This window comes from Parasteatoda tepidariorum, chromosome 1 (genome assembly GCF_982258835.1).
Source record: "Parasteatoda tepidariorum strain Cologne lab strain chromosome 1, Ptep-v5.0, whole genome shotgun sequence".
NCBI lineage: Eukaryota > Metazoa > Arthropoda > Arachnida > Araneae > Theridiidae > Parasteatoda > Parasteatoda tepidariorum.
The window spans coordinates 53,986,402-54,004,712 of NC_141755.1; the positions used below are offsets into that span (position 1 = coordinate 53,986,402).

General features: G+C 26.9%; 1 protein-coding gene across 5 annotated transcripts; it reads right to left on the minus strand.

The window, feature by feature from the left end:
- Nucleotides 1-1,061: 1,061 nt before the first annotated feature.
- Eb1 (microtubule-associated protein RP/EB family member 1) lies at nt 1,062-18,253 on the minus strand. 5 transcript variants are annotated; one of them, XM_016073711.4, is made up of 9 exons: nt 18,106-18,244; nt 14,161-14,315; nt 11,666-11,704; nt 11,467-11,573; nt 9,778-10,015; nt 8,452-8,561; nt 6,570-6,728; nt 3,276-3,335; nt 1,062-3,175 (listed from the first exon to the last, which is right to left on the minus strand). In XM_016073711.4, the coding sequence occupies exons 2-9, from the start codon at nt 14,300-14,302 to the stop codon at nt 3,104-3,106; spliced, it is 927 nt and encodes a 308-aa protein (XP_015929197.1). In that variant the 5' UTR covers nt 14,303-14,315; nt 18,106-18,244; the 3' UTR covers nt 1,062-3,103. The 5 variants fall into 5 exon arrangements, with proteins under 5 accessions (XP_015929197.1, XP_015929198.1, XP_071035896.1 ...); XM_016073712.5 differs by having other exon boundaries at nt 18,142-18,185; XM_071179795.2 differs by lacking the exon at nt 3,276-3,335 and having other exon boundaries at nt 18,106-18,253.
- Nucleotides 18,254-18,311: the final 58 nt, after the last annotated feature.

Below are 18,311 nucleotides of genomic sequence, written 5' to 3' on the forward strand. Positions count from 1 at the left end.
CATTAAGATTGAGTTCTACAGGGGTGATTGTGAGCCCAAATTCCGGAAAACTTCTCGAGTTAAAAGAAAAAAAAAACCAGTTTAAATTGAAAAAAATTTAAGCAAGGTTTTTTCTGTTTCTCAATATTTCTTGGTTTACTTAAAATAAATTTAAAACTTTACATATACCTATAATGACCTAGAGAAGTAATTAAAATTTAAAAATATGTCTTTCTTTCCTGAGTTTATGATTATAATAACTATTTACTGATAAAAAATTAATATTAATCATGAATATAAGCTTATAAAGTATCTGGCTCTCCCTTACAAACAAATAAACTGTGCTTTTCAGTTCCACCTTTGAGAATTTGATTTTCGGAAACTTCTGCGATCAATGAGTTTTTGAAACGTTTGGACCTTCGATCTCCGGATCACTGTTAGCGAAAAATCCGGAGCACAAGCTGGTTCTAGAACACGAAGACCCGATCATTAGATCTCAAGTTATAAAGGGTGGTCCGTTTTTTATTTTGCACATTATACAAAAGAATTTCACATGTCTTCATTTTAAAAATAGTTCCACAATTCATACCAAGCTTACCATAGAATAGTATCGAATGAGAGCAAAAGAAAAAGCTTTAGATTGATTTTGCTTAATTACTTACAGCAAAGCAAAAAACGACTAACACATCATTATTTAAGGTGACTTATCCTTGCAACCATACTGACTGCTCGCACTAAAATCTGATGTTAGGGGAATTTGAGTCTTGCCTGATAGGACAGTAAATCCCAAAATAGAATATTTGTAATCATGCAAATTTCAATAGTTTTGAATTTTTGTTTTACTAAGTTATTACCTTGCACAGAGTGCAATAACAAACAACCTTAAGAATGCTGTATCTTTCCCTTTTCAAAAAATAGAAGTAATTTCCCCCCCGAAATTAACAAGGTTTATTTTGAAGAAAATTAAATATGCTCATTTCTTAACATTAATTAAAATATCTAGATAATGAAAAATATTAAAATTTTATTCTAAATACATTATAGTTATTGTCAGGTGCAAATTTAATGAAAGAAAGGAACAATTTCACAAGCACTGCATTGCAGTTTTTATTTAAAAATAATTTGATAACCATACAGACCAATAAAAATCATTTACATATTTAATGCACATAAACAACCAATCTTCAGAAAATTTCACTTTTTGAAAAACTGCAAAACTAAAAAGTGGAAAGGGAAGACAAAATACCCTCAAGCAAGCTTGGAATGTAAGAAAAAGATTAGTAAGCTCTATAGCATTTTTTTATTATTTTTTCTCAACTATAGATTTATGGTCAAATATTTAAATGTGTTCAATTGGATATTTAAAACAAGACTCAATTCAATAAGCAAAAGAGTGCTTGAATAATTAAGCACATTAATTAACATTTTATTTTTAAAGTACTTCTAAAGCAATAATAGCAGATCTTATTGAAAATGCTTCTTAATCATTAACTAATTTGCATATCACTTTTAAAAATCTAAAACCTATACTAAACTTTAAATAAGCTCAATTTGCTGATGTGATTTAAATGAAGCATAAATATTTAATTTTCTTTTAAACAAGAACTTAGAATAATAGTACGTAAGTAAAATAAAAATTTCAATTATAAAATAATTTTTTTAGATATTTCAATAAAGAAGAATTTTGTAAAATTTAATATTTAAAACTACTTACTGACATAGAGCTATTCATTATTTTAATGAAAAATAATTTTAAAAATAGTAGCATTGTTTTAAAATTAGTTATTTATCCATATATTTCTAAATGGCAAACTTCAAATAATCAGGGTAGAAAAGTTAATCAAAATAAAAGGGGGAATAATAACCATGTATTGCTCCCTTTTCTATATTAGTCTCATTATGAGTGTCATTTCAAAACCATAATTCAAACTTACTAGCAATGACAATCTAATAAAAACTTTGTTCATTTAAAATCAAAACTTTATACATAGTGACAAATTTATTATTTCAAGTTCTATTAATAAAATATTTTCAAATAAACTTAACATTACTTACAACAATGATAATTTAAAAGGTCACTTTTATTTGATGAAAATAAAATAGTAACTAGATTAATTTTAAGCTTAATACAAATTAATTATCATAATTTCACAGACTCATTATTTTTTTCCTTTCAAAATTGAGAATCTTTTTAAGCCCAAAATATTTCAGAATAATTTAAACAATAAAAACCAAAAATTAAAACCAACTAATAAATAATTGATAACAAAAAGTTTTAAGTAACTTATTTTATTACAACTGCTTTACAAAATATGTTTTAGACTTTATTTAAAACAGATAACACAAATACAAATTTCAACAAGAAAATAACTTGCTGACACAAATAGGAATAAAATTGTATTGTGTTACAAAAAGGTATACATTGTGGAATTAATCACAAAAATTTTAATTTCATAAAAATTTTCAAAATTTAGAAACAAAACTTATTAACAAGCACTTACTTAATAAAGCTAACACTGTGCAGATAACAGTTTAATCTTAACAATTGTTAGTGTTATCACCAAGAAAAAAAAAACAAATAAAAATTCAAAAATGTAAAAATGAATTTCAATAAAAATTAAATTCGTAATTTATCTAAAAATCTTATAAGCAAACAGAAGTGTTCAATTTCAATTATTATATTAATTATTCAATTATATATTTTTTTACTTGAAAAGAAACATCAATATATTCTCTGAACAATCTTCATGGGATTACAGAAAAAACTTACATAATTGAATTATCTAAATCAAGGAATATTTTTCTTAGTTTTATACTAAAATAAAAGCTTATTATATACTTTCAATTTTAAACCTGCACCAAGAAGAGTATTTTTTTTAATATTTTTAACTGTTAACTCTCCAAAAATAAAAATTGATATTCTATATCAGATAAAAATTTTATATAAGAAAGCATGGTAATAGAGCATTTATATTAAAGAAAGTTAGTGTGCCAATAACACTACAACGATCTTCATAAAATTTAAAACACTCGGTTAAACATAGATGAAAGGTCTTGAAGGATAACAAGCATTCAAAAACATTGGCATGCCCTCATAACTAGGGCATTTTGATTTGAGTTCAGACTAATATTCATCTTCATCATTTTGAGATGGTAAGCCATCTTCAGGAGCATCATCAGGAACTGCAAATCCATCCTGTTCATCAAAAAGAATTTTAACAGAGTGTAAGTGGTAATAAAAACAAATAAACAGTACATCAAAGGGTATTTAACACTTTAAAAGTCAAAATTCAAACCTTGTTTAAAGAAGAACTTGTTTGTTTTGCTAGCACCAAATGACAGTTTTTATCTGCTATCTAAGAACACAAATAGATCTGATTAAATAGATTTAAAACGGGCAAGATCCGGAAACTGCTAGATACTGTTCTTAAAAGCTTAATTATGAAAAACACTAAGCTTCTTTATAAGAATAATTTATGTTAAATACAAGTTAATATTTATCGTAGGCATGTTAACAAGTCATAGTTAGAACTCAGAACTAAAATAATTAGATTAAAGCTAAAAATTGTCTAAAAAATTTTAGGTCATGTCTATTATTGTTAAATTTGGAGTTTGACGCCCTGTGAGATGAGCTTTAGTAACTATCTTGAGCTTATTGAGAAGAGGATCAGATTAGAGAGGCATAAGTAAGACGCCACTCACAATTACGGATGTAACAAATATTCGGTATTTGGCCCATCTGCCAAGTATTTTTTTGAATTTTTTTTTTTGCCAGTCTTATTTTTTGGAATTTTATTAGATTAAAAAAAAGAAAAATCTAAAATAGTATTTTTATGATACATTATATGATATAATTTTTAGCAATGAAAAAGCGAAATTTCTAAAAATAAAACTAGATTACTAATTCTGAACCACATGCTTTGCACTGCTGATTTTTTTAAAAATTATATTCAAGAAAACATATATAACATTATATTTAACACTTTTGTTTTAAGAATTGAAAAAATTTTTTGTTTCATTTTTGCTGTTTTCATTATATAGCACAGCATTTTAATGAAACATTTTCTGATAGATTTTATTCTTTTAACGCTACTTTTTTCCCTATATGGTAAGAGAGATAGCCGGTAACAAAAAAGCTGTGATTTTCAACGTTAAAGTTATATTTCAAGAAATAAAGATTTATCTATTTCTCTTTTGTGTTTTTTTTATTAACTTTTCTTTATGTTAGCATTTTTATGAAGACACATTTTTTCAAGAGCATTTCTAATGAATGTTACTCTTTTATCATCCACTTCTTTCCTCTAAAAATATGGCAATGTGAAAAAGTTGAATTGAGATTTTCAGCATTAAATTACATAATTTTATTCTTATTTAGTTTTATATTTAAATTACCTGAAGAAAAATTAGAACATTTATTTCAATATTGATTTTTAACACCCATTTTTTGTAAATCTTACTTGAATCATTAAAATTTACAAACATTAAGGATGCGGAGCAGTGCTATTATAAAATGTTAATCCAGAATAATATTAGGGCCTTTTAAAGGTTTTGAAAAGAGAGGGGAAAAAAAGACTTTTTCGGGGGTCTTCAAAACTATATTTAAATTTAGTGCCTTTTAAATGAACCCCATTATCATGCCAACAAAACGCAGGAGTCTGACTTAGCATTATATTACATATTTTAAAGGGAAATTCTAATTAGAATATGCACATCTAAGAAAAAGATTTTCTTCATTATAAAAGTCATCTAATGTGCACTTAAAATTATCAAAATGCAAAAACTATTTCAGACTTTACTAAACATACAGACTTCATCATAATGGTAAAATAACTATCTTCTGGGCAAAGTTCTCTATTCTGGATTTTAATAGGGGAAAAAAAAAAAAAAAAAAAAAAAACATTTCAAGCAAATTTAAATATATTTGACATAGAATTATACATTTTATTTTTTAAATTAATAATTACATTGCTAAATTTTGTAAAAAAAATATATATATATATATATATTTCTAAATTTATGAAAATTATAAATGTTAACTTAGGCTAAGAACAACTATGGAACTAGCAGCTTTTTCGTTCCTCCATGTCATAGATATCCCACAAAAAAAAAATGAAAGAAATGTTATATTCCACAAGAACAAATTGTTAAGATAGGGCGTTCTGCATTCTAATTCCTCATAAATCTATCACTCCTTATCCTCCCCCCCCCCCCCGCTGACCAGGAGTGGTCCTCTCGCTGTTTAAGCCCCCGTCCTCTAGCGTCCACCATGTAAAAGGGGGCAACCACAAATGGTTTGAAGCTTACTAATTTTCAATTTGTTTTTGTGGGGTATCTATTTCATTGAAGAAATCAAAAGCTGATAGTTCTCAGCCTTAACAAAAATATTCAAGATAATAATTATTAATCATACTGAATAGATAAAAATTTGAGAATTCAGAAAACAAAAGAACTTAAATGGATTCATATTGCAAATTTAAATTAATGAATAGCCCTATTCTAAATGACCCCTATTCAATAAATTTTTAAAATGGTACAACATTTCTTTAATAGAATGAATAAAAAACATTTTTCAATAATTTTGAAATGAAAGTACAATGAATAATAAAGTTAAACATTTTTGTCCTAAGCACATTATTATATAGCCTATATTTAACAAATAATGAATTTTTAATATAATAAGAGATAAAATTATATTATTTTGAAATGACAAATCGGAACCAGATAACATTCCTAACTAAATGTCAAAATAAGGAAAATTCCCATAATTCATACTTTTTTAAAAAAATCTTGCCTTTGCTCTAACATTCATTTTTTTTAAAAATAATCCAAGACCACTGAAATCAGTAAAGTAAAACTTCAATAAAAATCCTAAAATATTCTACATAATTAATGAACTATCCCATAAGCAAAAATGCCCATGATTAAAAAATCTAAATTCTTACTAAATCAAATGGTGAATAAACGGGAGATGAAATTTTGAAGCTTCATGATCCCCCACGGTTTTCACCCGAATGAAGTCTTATTTAAAGATAGTTAAGCTGATTTATAAATGGAACAGTACGAGAATGCCATAGGTGTGGCAATGTTCAGTTGGTCTCCTATGATCAGCAAAAATTTCAGAGATTTTTGGTTTGATTTCAGAGATTGCAAGATGAAACCTAAAATCTAAATACAAGAATCCTTCCCACTGAATCTAGCTTAGTTAGCATGCATGTAAGTAATTCATACAACATATGAAATGATTGGTCCTTCCGCAGCTCAAGGTAGACTGTCAGTAGAAATGAATTGTAGTTCAATGAATTCGGAAAATGTTGAATGTAACATCGTGAAATCCACACATTATTCGTGACAGCAATCAACACGACAAAGAAAAAATCTTATTTTCGAAAAGAGAAAATTAAGCACTTTTTACTAATATCTAATGAAAAAAAGCACCTTTCACAATCGATATGCACCGTTTAACATATCAATATACATTAAAAGTATTAATTGTGGTGCTTTTTTGAGGACCTCATATCAAAAATGAATTCAAATACTTTATTAAGATTTTCTGACACATAATTGAAATTATAAATAAAATAAATACACACCTCAGTGGCATACAATATTTCTAGTATCTGCTCAATAAATGTTGTCTTCTCTTCACTTGCTTCTTGTTCCTGACAAAGAACTTCAATGTCTCTCAATTTCCCATAGTAAAAATCACGTTCTCTTTCAAGTCCATCAACCGTGACTTTCATTTCAGAAAGCTAAAGTACACAGAAATTTTAAAAAATTAAAAATTTATTGATTTTTAAACTATTTAACAACAAAATCCCTAAAACAAATAACTTAAGTCATTAGTTATTGCTTTTCACACTACTTTCTACAAGTTAGTTAATTTTAATAAGAAAGTGAATATTTTCATGCATAGAGCTTGCCACTCAGAATATAAAAAGAAACATTTAGAGTAAATTTAAAAGTCTTCTTTATTAGAGTAAATTTAAAAGTCTTCTTTATTAAATTAATAAATATCAATTTTTAAAAATTATGATTGGATAATGATTGCTGAATCTGTCAGAGGTGACCAGTTGTTGTAAATACAATAAAGTGGTAAACTTTTTTGGGCCAAATTCCACCCTTACAAGGAAGTTTATTCATAGTTAAACAATGATGCTAGAAAGATATAACTTCATAAAGTGTATTGATAAGATCAATATAAGATGTGTGTTAACTAAGCTGTTAAAGTATTTTTAAATTTCTCCAGGGAAGCAGACATGGTACAACTAAACTTTCAAAGTATCCAATTAAAATGTAATGCGCAGGCAACATTGTTTGGTTTCCCTGACTATTTTAAAGATATATAAACCAACTTGACTCGCTGACTCTATTTTAATTTTAACAACCTTTCTAGTAATTTAAAAGTTTTCTCTACCTGTGCTACAGGTACATGTAAATAGATGTCATAATGTATGTTTAAATTTAATGAGAAGGTTTGTAACCTGCTGTTTAAGTTTTTAACGTTTTAATAAAAACAATATTTTTACTAACTTCAGGAAGTTTTTCCGCTATGTTATAACCACACTGTGTTACTATCAGTCCATACTAGACTGCACTTGATGAAATCCCTATAATTTGTTAGTTTTTTCATCAAAAAGAGCGTTGGCATGTATGAAGTTTATGGTGGAGAGAGAAACTACCTTTTTCTCCTAGAATGCTTAATCCCAACAACGGAAATACGACTAGAGGGTAATAGGAAGACATGGTAACCATTTCAATATCTACCTTGTTTCACAACAAAAGAAAATTTATATTTCCTTCTACGTTTAAAATTTCTTTCATTCTTAGAAATAAAATATTGACTTTTTTTTGTCAACTTCAGTAAATATCCTGAAACTTTATTTTTTGCTGAAGTTTTTAAAAATAAGGACATTATTTTTCGATCAGAGATTTAAGGACAACTTCAAGCCATGTTAAAAAATAAATAAATAAAATAAATTCTTAACAGTATTAATGTACTATAGAAATTCGTTACAGGTTTTGTAATGAAAATAAGCTCAATGAATTTAAATTAACAATCTTGCAATAAAATACTACATAAGGTAATTAGACACATTGTTTTTAAATTATCATACACGTAAAAGAAGAAAAAAAATTGCTCATTGTGCTTCGATTTAGAAATGCATTTAAAAATTTTCAAACATAAGCAAAATATTTACAAAATGAAGTTAAATTGCTTTCTTGGGAGTTAAAATTTTAAGATTCACAAATCTCTCTAACAGAAAAGTTTATGACCAATATCCAATCAGAGGAAGCAAATAGTGAATAGAATTCAAATGTGTAGTGCATACCTAGCAATTTCATTTGAACACACTAAACTGAATACTAGGAAAGTAAAGCACAACATTTGAAAGGCAGAGACACTACACTTTAAGCTTCCAGTTTAGTGTACTAACAATGTTTGATTCATTGACTTACATTAATCTAATTTACCTGATTTGTTAATTCTTCAACTCTTTGGGTATCTCCTCCTCCACCTCCAATTCTGTTAGTTACTCTTTGAGTTGGAATTCTAGCATTAGTAGTTGTTCGTGGTGATGGTGCTGTAAATAAAAACATTTTGTAAATAATCTAAAAAAATATTTTTTTGGATGCAAAAAAGAATATTATGCACTTGGCAGTATGACCACCTTTGAAACTTTTCAATTTTGTCTACGAATTGTGAAGATCATTATATCTAAAGAAATTTTGGAAAATATTTCAAAAAATTCAAAGCATACATTTTATGTATATTAAATAATACATAAATATTTCAGGTGGGGGAGTAATGTATAAAGCTAAATATAAAAGCTCACATTATATTCAGTTTAAAAATGAAGAAACTTGACTACTGTTTAAACACAGAATAAAAAAAATTTTTTTTTTTAAAAAATGAACTTTTATCAGTGTCCAAACATACAATCTGTGTTTGGATCACATAGAAGATTTTTCATTATAGATTCGGAACTGCAGTATTTCAGGCCTAAGTAGCATTATTTGTGCTTTTATCGTAAATATTCAGATATAGCAAAAAGTCAATATTTTTTTCTCACTGGGGTTGTAATGATTTAAATCAATTGATTATTCAAAACTCAGAATTGACAAGTAAGCAATATTTACAATTATTACATATGGATAATTCAACAACAGAGTTACAAACTGTGTCAGGTGTACATGTATATTCTTCAAAAAAAAAAAAAAAAAAAAAAAAAAAAAAAAAAAAAAAAAAAAAAAAAAAACTGAAATTTTTTAAGTTTGGATTTCATGTAATTTTTTAGCAGCATTGAGTTGAATTTATTGGTCCATCAAATAAAAATTCAAGATGCAAGAATAAAAAAGTACATTATCACTAAAATTTTGAAAATGTTTCTGTTTACATTATAGTACATAAAGAATAAACTTTACCCCAGTAAAAACATATATGCTGAGTATTCTAATTGCATTTACTTTACTATGTACAGATTTAATCAAAAGATTAAGTCTAATAACCCATACTTATAGACTAATAACCCAAAATGCAAACATAATCATTAGTTATGACTGATGGGAAATTATTAATATCGTAAATAAGTTTATGTTAAAAAGAAAAAAAAAATTATATAAAGATAAATTAGCTAAAGGGGAAAAATAAAAAGCCTTTACCAATAAACTAAATATAAAAATTAACCACAATATATCTATAATACATTATAGAATTATTTAAAAAGCATTGAACATAGTAACACGTAAAAAAAAAAAAAAAAAATAAATAATAAAAATTTTCTTTAAAAAATTACAAACCTGCACGTGCAATATTTTTTGAAGCATTTAAAGTAGTTGAGAGTCTATTCTGAGATCCTGATTTATTACTAATTCCACCACCTCCTCGACCATCAACACCCATTGCCATACCATTTCGTGCTTCTAATGGATTATAATCTTGTCCGCCATAATTAGCATCGAAAAATTTTTTGAACCACTGGAGAAACTCAAAATTATCTTGAAATCTTCCTTTAATTAGCTTATCAACTGGAATATGCTATAAAAAATTACTAGTTTAAATATTTGGCAAAAGACAAATTAAGAAAAGCTAAACACTAAAATACAAGAATGTAAAGATAATATTTTAATATAAGGTGCATAGCCTCCTCAACAAAAATAAGCACCTTTTAAGCACTAAAAAAATATTTTTAATCTTTTTCCACAAAAAAAAAAGCCATTGTATAAAGTTTTTAATTTATAAACATAAAATCAACAAAATACAAAAATATTTTCAAAGGCAACAAAGTCATGATAAAATTATTAGTTTCTGATAAATATTGCAGACAAAATTGTGAAAATCATGCTTTTTCGTAACCTATGATGACAATCTACAAAACAAAGAGAAAAAAATCTCATTTTGAAAGATAGAAAATTAAGCAAGTTTTGCTAACTCCCAATAAAAAAAAGCACCTTTAAGGGTTTTTAAAAATGTAAATCAAAAACAAGCACCTTTAAGCACTTTTTAAAAATACTATGCACCCTGTTATATTTACGTTCATTGTAGGCTTTTTATCCATTGAAAATGAGTGTTAATACTTTGAGTACAAATATTAAATTTCCTAACATTTAAATAATTTTTGTTCTTTTACCAAATAGCTATTTATAGATAAATTGACCCATAAACATTAAGTGAAAATATTGAGATATAAATTAAATTAATTAATTACAGTCATAAGAGTATGTCCACGGCTAGTGAAGTACAGTTGCGATTGGAGACCAATAAATTTTAACTGGTGACTATTTTCAGCTTTTTAATTTCAACTAGACAATTTTTACACTTAAATTTTAAAAAGAAAAAAAAAATGGTCTGATAAAGAGAATTGGGCTAGAAAGATATTTTATTTTCTCTTGCTCGCCAGTGTTTTCAAAAATCGTGGCAGATTTCTATTGTATTTCTTTCTACAAAATATCAAATTGAAATTTCTTACATTTTTGATTTTGCGTTTTGTAATAATATTGTGATACAAGAATTAAGAATTTTAAAAAAGCTTGTGGAAAGTTTTGTCCAATTTGATTTGCACACAAATCTTATAACTCTGCATAAAAAACCCAGCAAGAGCATTTGTTCTGAATTTAACAGCACAAGTATATAGCTTTAATATTACACAGATGGTTATTATTCCCTTTATAGATTTTTATTGTTTGATATTTCTTTTAAATTTTGTTAATATTTTATTACGTTAACATTTATTTTGTAACGAGCACTGCAAACATACATATTTGATTTTTATGCATGGATGAATTTAACAAAATCTGGAAAACTAGAAACAGGGAGGTGCATAGATGATTAGTGGCAACCAGGAAGTTTTGCTGAAACCCACATTTTTCTAATTCTTAGAGTCATGGTATGTTGCTAAAAGTCTTTCTCAATAATGATTATTAGTAACATTCTAGAAGAAACATGAGTTTACATAAAAAATATCCTGAAAAATATAGATGTTTAATTACCTTATCAGCACCAACTCTTTTGAAGGCTGCTTGCAAAAGTTTGAAATTTTGAATGTACTCGTGCTCTAGTTGAGTTTTAAACTTCACTTTTTTCAAAGATATACTTCCTAAAGTAATTAATAAAAATTAATAAAGCACTTATGGAATTTGAAAATGAAACTATAAACATGCCGTAGAAAATGAAGCCAAATATATTTACCTGGGAAAAGCATGTCCATGAACTGGCAATATGCTGCCCCTAAAAATATTCACTTGAAATTAAGTATAAGTATTTAAAGTCTAAAATAAGATTTTAGTAAAATTATTCAATAGGATCATTTTGGAAGGAGCGAATTAACTCAAAAGAGGGTAGAAATAAGAAATATAAGACTAAGGTTGAAAAACAAATTAAGTACTAAAATCATTAAAAATTGCCAATTAAGAAGAACGCACACAAAGTAAGGCATTAATCCAGGATTTTCATTTAACAGCTATGGTAGGAAGAACGAATGCCATTAATGTAATTTGTCTTTAATCAGAAGATAAAGACAATACTAGTACCACTTTGTCATAACTTTCACACCAACCATCGAGAAGATTTTTAGCCATGGCAGATTTAATGTGAACCTTGCATCATACACATGCCAGTTTAGTTGTCGTAATATATTATCCCTCAACATCAAATTTGCTGATCTACAAAAGTTACTATTGGCATAATCTATCACCAGGAAGCAGAGTTATCAAATTGAAACATTATACTATGTTCTTTCCAAACTAGCTATCAGTAATCAGAGGTACGATAACGAAAGAACATATACTTGGCGTTTACGAAATTCAAATTTTAACAATTTTAAGGTCTACATATTACTTAAGTCTTTAGAGGTACATAATATTCGTAAAATTATGCAAGAATTCACTCGCATTAACTTTAAGAAACACATTGGCAAAGATAAATTAAATGATTTACAACACTGAAATCTTATACTTCATTATAAAATTAAGTTTATTACTTAAAATGAATGTTCTAGTTTTTGAATAAATTAGAACTAGCCCTTATTGCTTTATCAGTATCTTTTATTTGAACCACTAAAAATTTTTTTTACTCACACCATTTCAGATTAGAGTTCATGTTCTTTTTGTTTTTCTACAAGAAAATAAGATTAAATTTTAGTTCCTAAAGTTGGGTAAGCATCAGTTTGACTTTTTCTCATCAAAAAGAAAACTACTTTTGGATAAAACATAGCTAAGTGAAACAAGCAATAAAGCCAAAACTTGGAAGAGTTGATAGACTCATTAATTGTAGGTTTGAAGAATATTATTAAAAATTCCCATTATAATTAGTAAAACTTCTATCTCCCTAATCAAATTTAGAATTCTATTTTCTTCTTGTTGGAGAACAGTAAAAAAAGGAGGAGGGGGCAGAAAAGTCCTCAATAATAAGATATATAGGGCTTTGTCATCGAAACTTCATGTTTTCTTGAATCTTCTAACATTTATCACTATTCTTCTCATTTGAACAGCTGCAAAATCCAAAAATACATAGGCATGGGTTTCCTCTACAGTATTTTTATGTGATTTTTCGCACTTAAAATTATTTTTAAAAATCTTCCGTAAACATTTTAATACTCATCCATGGCTGAACAGAAATTACAGATTACTACAAGAATTCTCCGTACCCATAATTTTTGTTATTAAAATTTAATACAGTAATCTTGACAGTGAAATCAAAGATTAAGGATGAATCAAAATTGCAGGTACCTCTGGGCTTAAATAAATCTACCTCTCGTACTCCTATGCTGTTTTCTGTTTGTAACTATTGTCTGCATGCATTACCTTTTTTATTATTATTATTTATCTTGCATCCATTATCATACTAGATTTATAAATTACGGATTTGACATTATGCCATGTATCTTTTATTGCATTGCATTCACCATTAAAAAGATGTTAGAAATCTTGGTAAATGTCTCTTAATTTTATAATTTACATGAAGTTATTGTTGGTAAACCATTGCATTTTTCTCATTAGCTAAAGTGCATTGTCTTCACAATATTACTTCAAGTAGTAATTTTCACACTTTTGGGAAAAGTGTATACAAACTAAATACAGGCTTCACGTAGTGGGCCAAAGATAAAATCACATTTTTTTTTTTTTTTTTAAATCTGGACATTTTTTGGAACAGTAGCATATACTACTTTTAAAAAAGACAATTATTTATTACTTTGTTAAGAATACTATATTGTACTTAATCTAAAAAATCTGCCAGAATTAAAATCTGATTGATAATAATTAACTCAGTTATTACCAATAATATAAACCAAATAGTAATAATAGAAGTCTTAAAGTATTAAGTACCATTAGAAAAACTAATTAATAGTTTTAATAATTGTGGCTACTTTTTTAATATGTGATATTGATATATAATATAAATCATAATTATTGTAGTATATAACGCAAGTATTGCGCCTGATTTAGTATCTAATGGAAAGTCTCCACTGTCAAAATGCCCCAAGCGTTTCTGACACTTTTCAACAGGTCTTTGATGTGTCAAGACAAAAACCAGTTTTTGACATCAAAAAACCAATCTTGATAAGAAAAGATACTTCGTCCATCTCTATTAAAGGCACATTAGTATGCACTCTAAACAAATTGCATGCATTTCAATTTATATATTAATTTAATTTAGCTTTACAGAACAATTAAAACTAAACTTACCAGAACAGAGCTCTTCAATTTTTGAATAATTACTCTGTAGACATTCATTAACCCAGTTGAGCATATCATGCCTCGAAAGATTATCAGAAGTAGCACTAGTTGAGTAGACATTGACACACAAGACAGTTTCACGCTCTCCCATTATTAAGATAGAACTAAAAATATTTAAAAAAATTTCATTAATAAAAAGCTAATTCCAAACTAAAAACTTCAATTGGAACAAAAAAACTTTGGGATTTGGAGAAACTAGGATTAGATGGTCCACTTTTAAGTTTTTATCTCATTTAAAATATTATCCAACGTATAGGTTGGTATCCTGCCTTTCTATGACAAACTTTAAAAGCGCTAATATTTTTCTACATGATATCTTTAATAGAAATTATTACAAAGTAATCAATTTAAAATAACAGAATAATTAACTAACACAATTAAAATAACTCGTGGCCCGTGTTTATAAAGTTGGCCAACATGCATAAAATAAAACTGTAAACTTTTTTTTTGTATAACTTAAGGTCTAAATTTTTATTTTTGTAATCCTCTTAACTAAAAAATTAGTAAAAAGACTTCTTTTTTAAACCAATAATATGACAAAATTTAAATTGCTTAGCTTTAAGCTGTGCAGACAGAAATACTAACATTAGATCAAGAAAAAGTAACCTACAACTAATATACAGGCAAAATTTATGAAAGAGTTAAGTGGATAAATAGAATTTAACTTGTATAACTTTGGTTTTTAATATTAATAGTATGTAAACAGTTTGATTTTTTTCCCTTCACAATCTTTTCTTTTCTCAGACATGTGATTGCTAGAATAGGAAATTATCTTAAGATTTTTAGAAACTATAGTTAATTTTGTTTCTAAATGAAAAAAAAAAAATATCAAAGAGCCGATTTTTTTAATACTAAATTGTTTCCATACATTCTATTCAATTAAATGAAAAGGTACAAAAATCAGACAATAGTTTTTAAATACAAAATATTCATAAAAGCTAAAGGAAGAAGTAAAAAATGTTCTGTTATTTAATTAAGAATAAATATTCCAATTAAATAAGAATACTATTATTGGTCATATTCAAAGAAAAAGATTCACATTCCTTTCATTCTTGCCTTTTGAGAGTCTTAATCTAAGCACTTTTTGAAAACATCCAATGAAAAAAAGCTCCTTTAAGGGCTTTTAAAAAATGAAGAAAGCACCTTTAAGGACGTTTTAAATACGCAACGCACCACTAACAAATTTGCACACACAATATATTTTCACTGCCATACACTTTGTGTAATGTTTCACTGCGAAATTTCACGATGATAAGTTGTTAAAATATAATTTTTTCCGTAAAACAAATCAGTTCTTATACAAATAAAAGCTACGGCCAGATTAAATCGTTTACAAATGCATTAAAAATAAAGCCGTAACACTACATAACATCAGTTCCATTATTTAGTAGCCACACACTGCATAATAAAAATACATATTTTCAAATTTCTTATAGGAGTAGTTCAAATAATATATATACATACATCAAAAGGTGGATGAAGTATTTCAAATGCTTAAGGCAGTAAGTTTTCATAAACTAACAAGGCTATTAAATTGAGGAAAAAAAAGAAAAAAAAGGTCGCTCATCAATTGGGGCACAGAAACATGAAGCGTATTTCTTATATCACTCAAAAGTCTTAAATTTATTAAAATATTTTAGTTTGATTAGCAGAATTGGTCCACATCTTGGGGATGCTCCCGTATCGTGATCTGTCTTGCCAACTACAATCGACAAGGTGCCAAACAGATTTTAAACTTGCAATCTTCAAAAAAACAACAACATGTAGATGTTTGCCCGGGGGTGGCTACGAGTTATACCTTTCGAGTTGGTCCCTTTATGTGATGTTTTATTTTTTTTTAGTTTCTCGCAGGCCACTACCCGGAAGTTTCCAAGACCTAGCTATCATTCTGCCACAGATCACGATACGGAAATCTCCCCCACATCTTTACAAAGTTAATAAAAGTTTTTATATTTTTCAAAAACCTAGAGTGTTGAATGCCAAAGATCAATTTAAATGCATTTTACAGTTATTCTTGATATTCATAAAAATTCATTAAAAATGGTAATTTTTATTATAAATGAATGCAAAATTATGCTCATTAACTTTTATTCATAACCGAATATGAGAATGAGAACACATTTAAAATTGTTCACCAATATTCTGGCTCCATTATTTTATTTGTTATTTGGACTAATAGAATGAATACTATCCGTCATTCACCTCAAAATGAAAGGATTCAGTAAATATTTTCTATCATTAACACATTAATTTCGTTTCAAACTCTTTATTTTTACTGAACAGTTTGATCGATTTTACTTCTAATGCTTTATTTTTTGAATAACATAAGTTCATAATTAGGTGAAGATTTTTGACAATAACTTTCTTCAATTCATAAATAGTTCTCATTGGCTGAATTATAGTTCAACCCCACCCTATGAAATTTTTTTTATTCATTTAATTTGCTCAGTTCTGATTAGCAATAATTTTCTTATATTTATTAATTTAAAATATAATTAATTTAGTTTGATGAGTTATTTCGATTTGCAATATTAATTTACTCTAGGAGACAATTTGTAAAAATGAGCTTAATTTGCAACTTACAAAATGGTGCCAAGTACAGGGCAGAGGGGTAAAACAAAATCTTTATTGAAATCCAAACTAGTAGCCTTGACTCTAGGTAATAGACTGGAACTTCCTCATCTACTAGAATTTGCTACACCATTTACTCAACAATTTGATTTTATTTATAGATATTTTTGATACTACAATGAATTTATTTTAACAAATTTTATTTTATAATGCAGCTGATTTTATAATGCAGTGATTTAATTACAGGTGGTCATTATATTCAAGCTAACAGAATATTATTTTGATATCACATTATTAATAGAACAAATCAATTTCTACAGCAATAGATTTTATTGAAGAATCAAAATATGAAGGATCATTCATTTTAGCACAATGAAAGATAGTATTGTTTAATCACTTTTAACCATATAAATAAAATAAAAAAATAACAGAATCTTAATGAAGTTTAATTCTTACTTTGAAAATATTAAATTATAATGTATGATGATTGTGTTAATTAAAAACAGAATCAAGACTTTTATACCACACAGATTTTTTTTAGCAAAAGCTATTACATTACAGCTTAAAACTTATTTATCTTAAAGTTTACCAATTTCAGATTTTATTGATTGGAAATCTTGCATGTAGTTTAATTATTTTACTTCCAAGATTTGAAATTAATGGGAAGGTTTATGAATATGTCAGTCATTTGATCCATAAATAGATTTTTGTACCACATATTTTTATTTTAGTAAAAATTACAACACTTCAACCAAAAATCCACTCCCAACTTAATTATTTGAAAACATGGGATTTCAAAAATACTAATGTGAGTGGTTGAAATAGAAAATAGATGACTAATTTAAAGCCGATGACAGAATCAGAATAACAATAATCAATTATAGAAGAATTTATTAACGGAATTTAGATTAAACCATGAAATTAGTAAGAGGATAAAATATTATAATCAGATGACAAAAGAGATTTTTCGAAACGAGCTGTCAGGTATTGATAAAAACAAATGCAAAAAGGCTTGAGACACCTGTCTATAACTGGTATTGATTAAATGTCTGCAATGTTACATAGAAGTACCCCAATCAAAAAGATAAAAATTTATAAGGTAATAGCACTATATAAAGAGTTAAATTCCATTCCGATGACTTAATAAGGAATTATTAATAACTGAAATTAGAGGTTAATGCGTGGGTTACATTTAGTAGATATTCTGCACGCAATAACACAGATTATTGATTAGAAAACAAATTTTCACTAATCACTTCTTAAGCAAATGTTATTTAAGTAAATATTTCGCATAATGAGTCATATATATATAAATTTACACACCTTCGGCAATGACAGCAAGAAAGAAAAGAATACTACCGGTGGAAGAAAACAAAGATTTCAAAATGGACAAAGTTTTACGTCAAAAGATTCTCGAATACAAAAAAACGTCTGAAATAGTGTACTTGCTATAATCGCCAATAGAGTGCGTCTTGATCTTTGACAATGGAAAATAAAATTATAATTTGACAAGAAACTGTGATAACCTT

What these genes read in the sequence shown, in the direction of transcription:
- Eb1 (XM_016073711.4), bottom strand. Translation starts at nt 14,302, where the DNA reads ATGGGAGAGCGTGAAACTGTCTTGTGTGTCAATGTCTACTCAACTAGT. An exon ending in AATTGAAGAGCTCTGTTCTG is followed by an intron (nt 11,705 to 14,160) that starts GTAAGTTTAGTT and finishes GAATATTTTTAG; the next exon opens with GGGCAGCATATTGCCAGTTC. An exon ending in CAAGTTCTTCTTTAAACAAG is followed by an intron (nt 3,176 to 3,275) that starts GTTTGAATTTTG and finishes TTTGATGAACAG; the next exon opens with GATGGATTTGCAGTTCCTGA.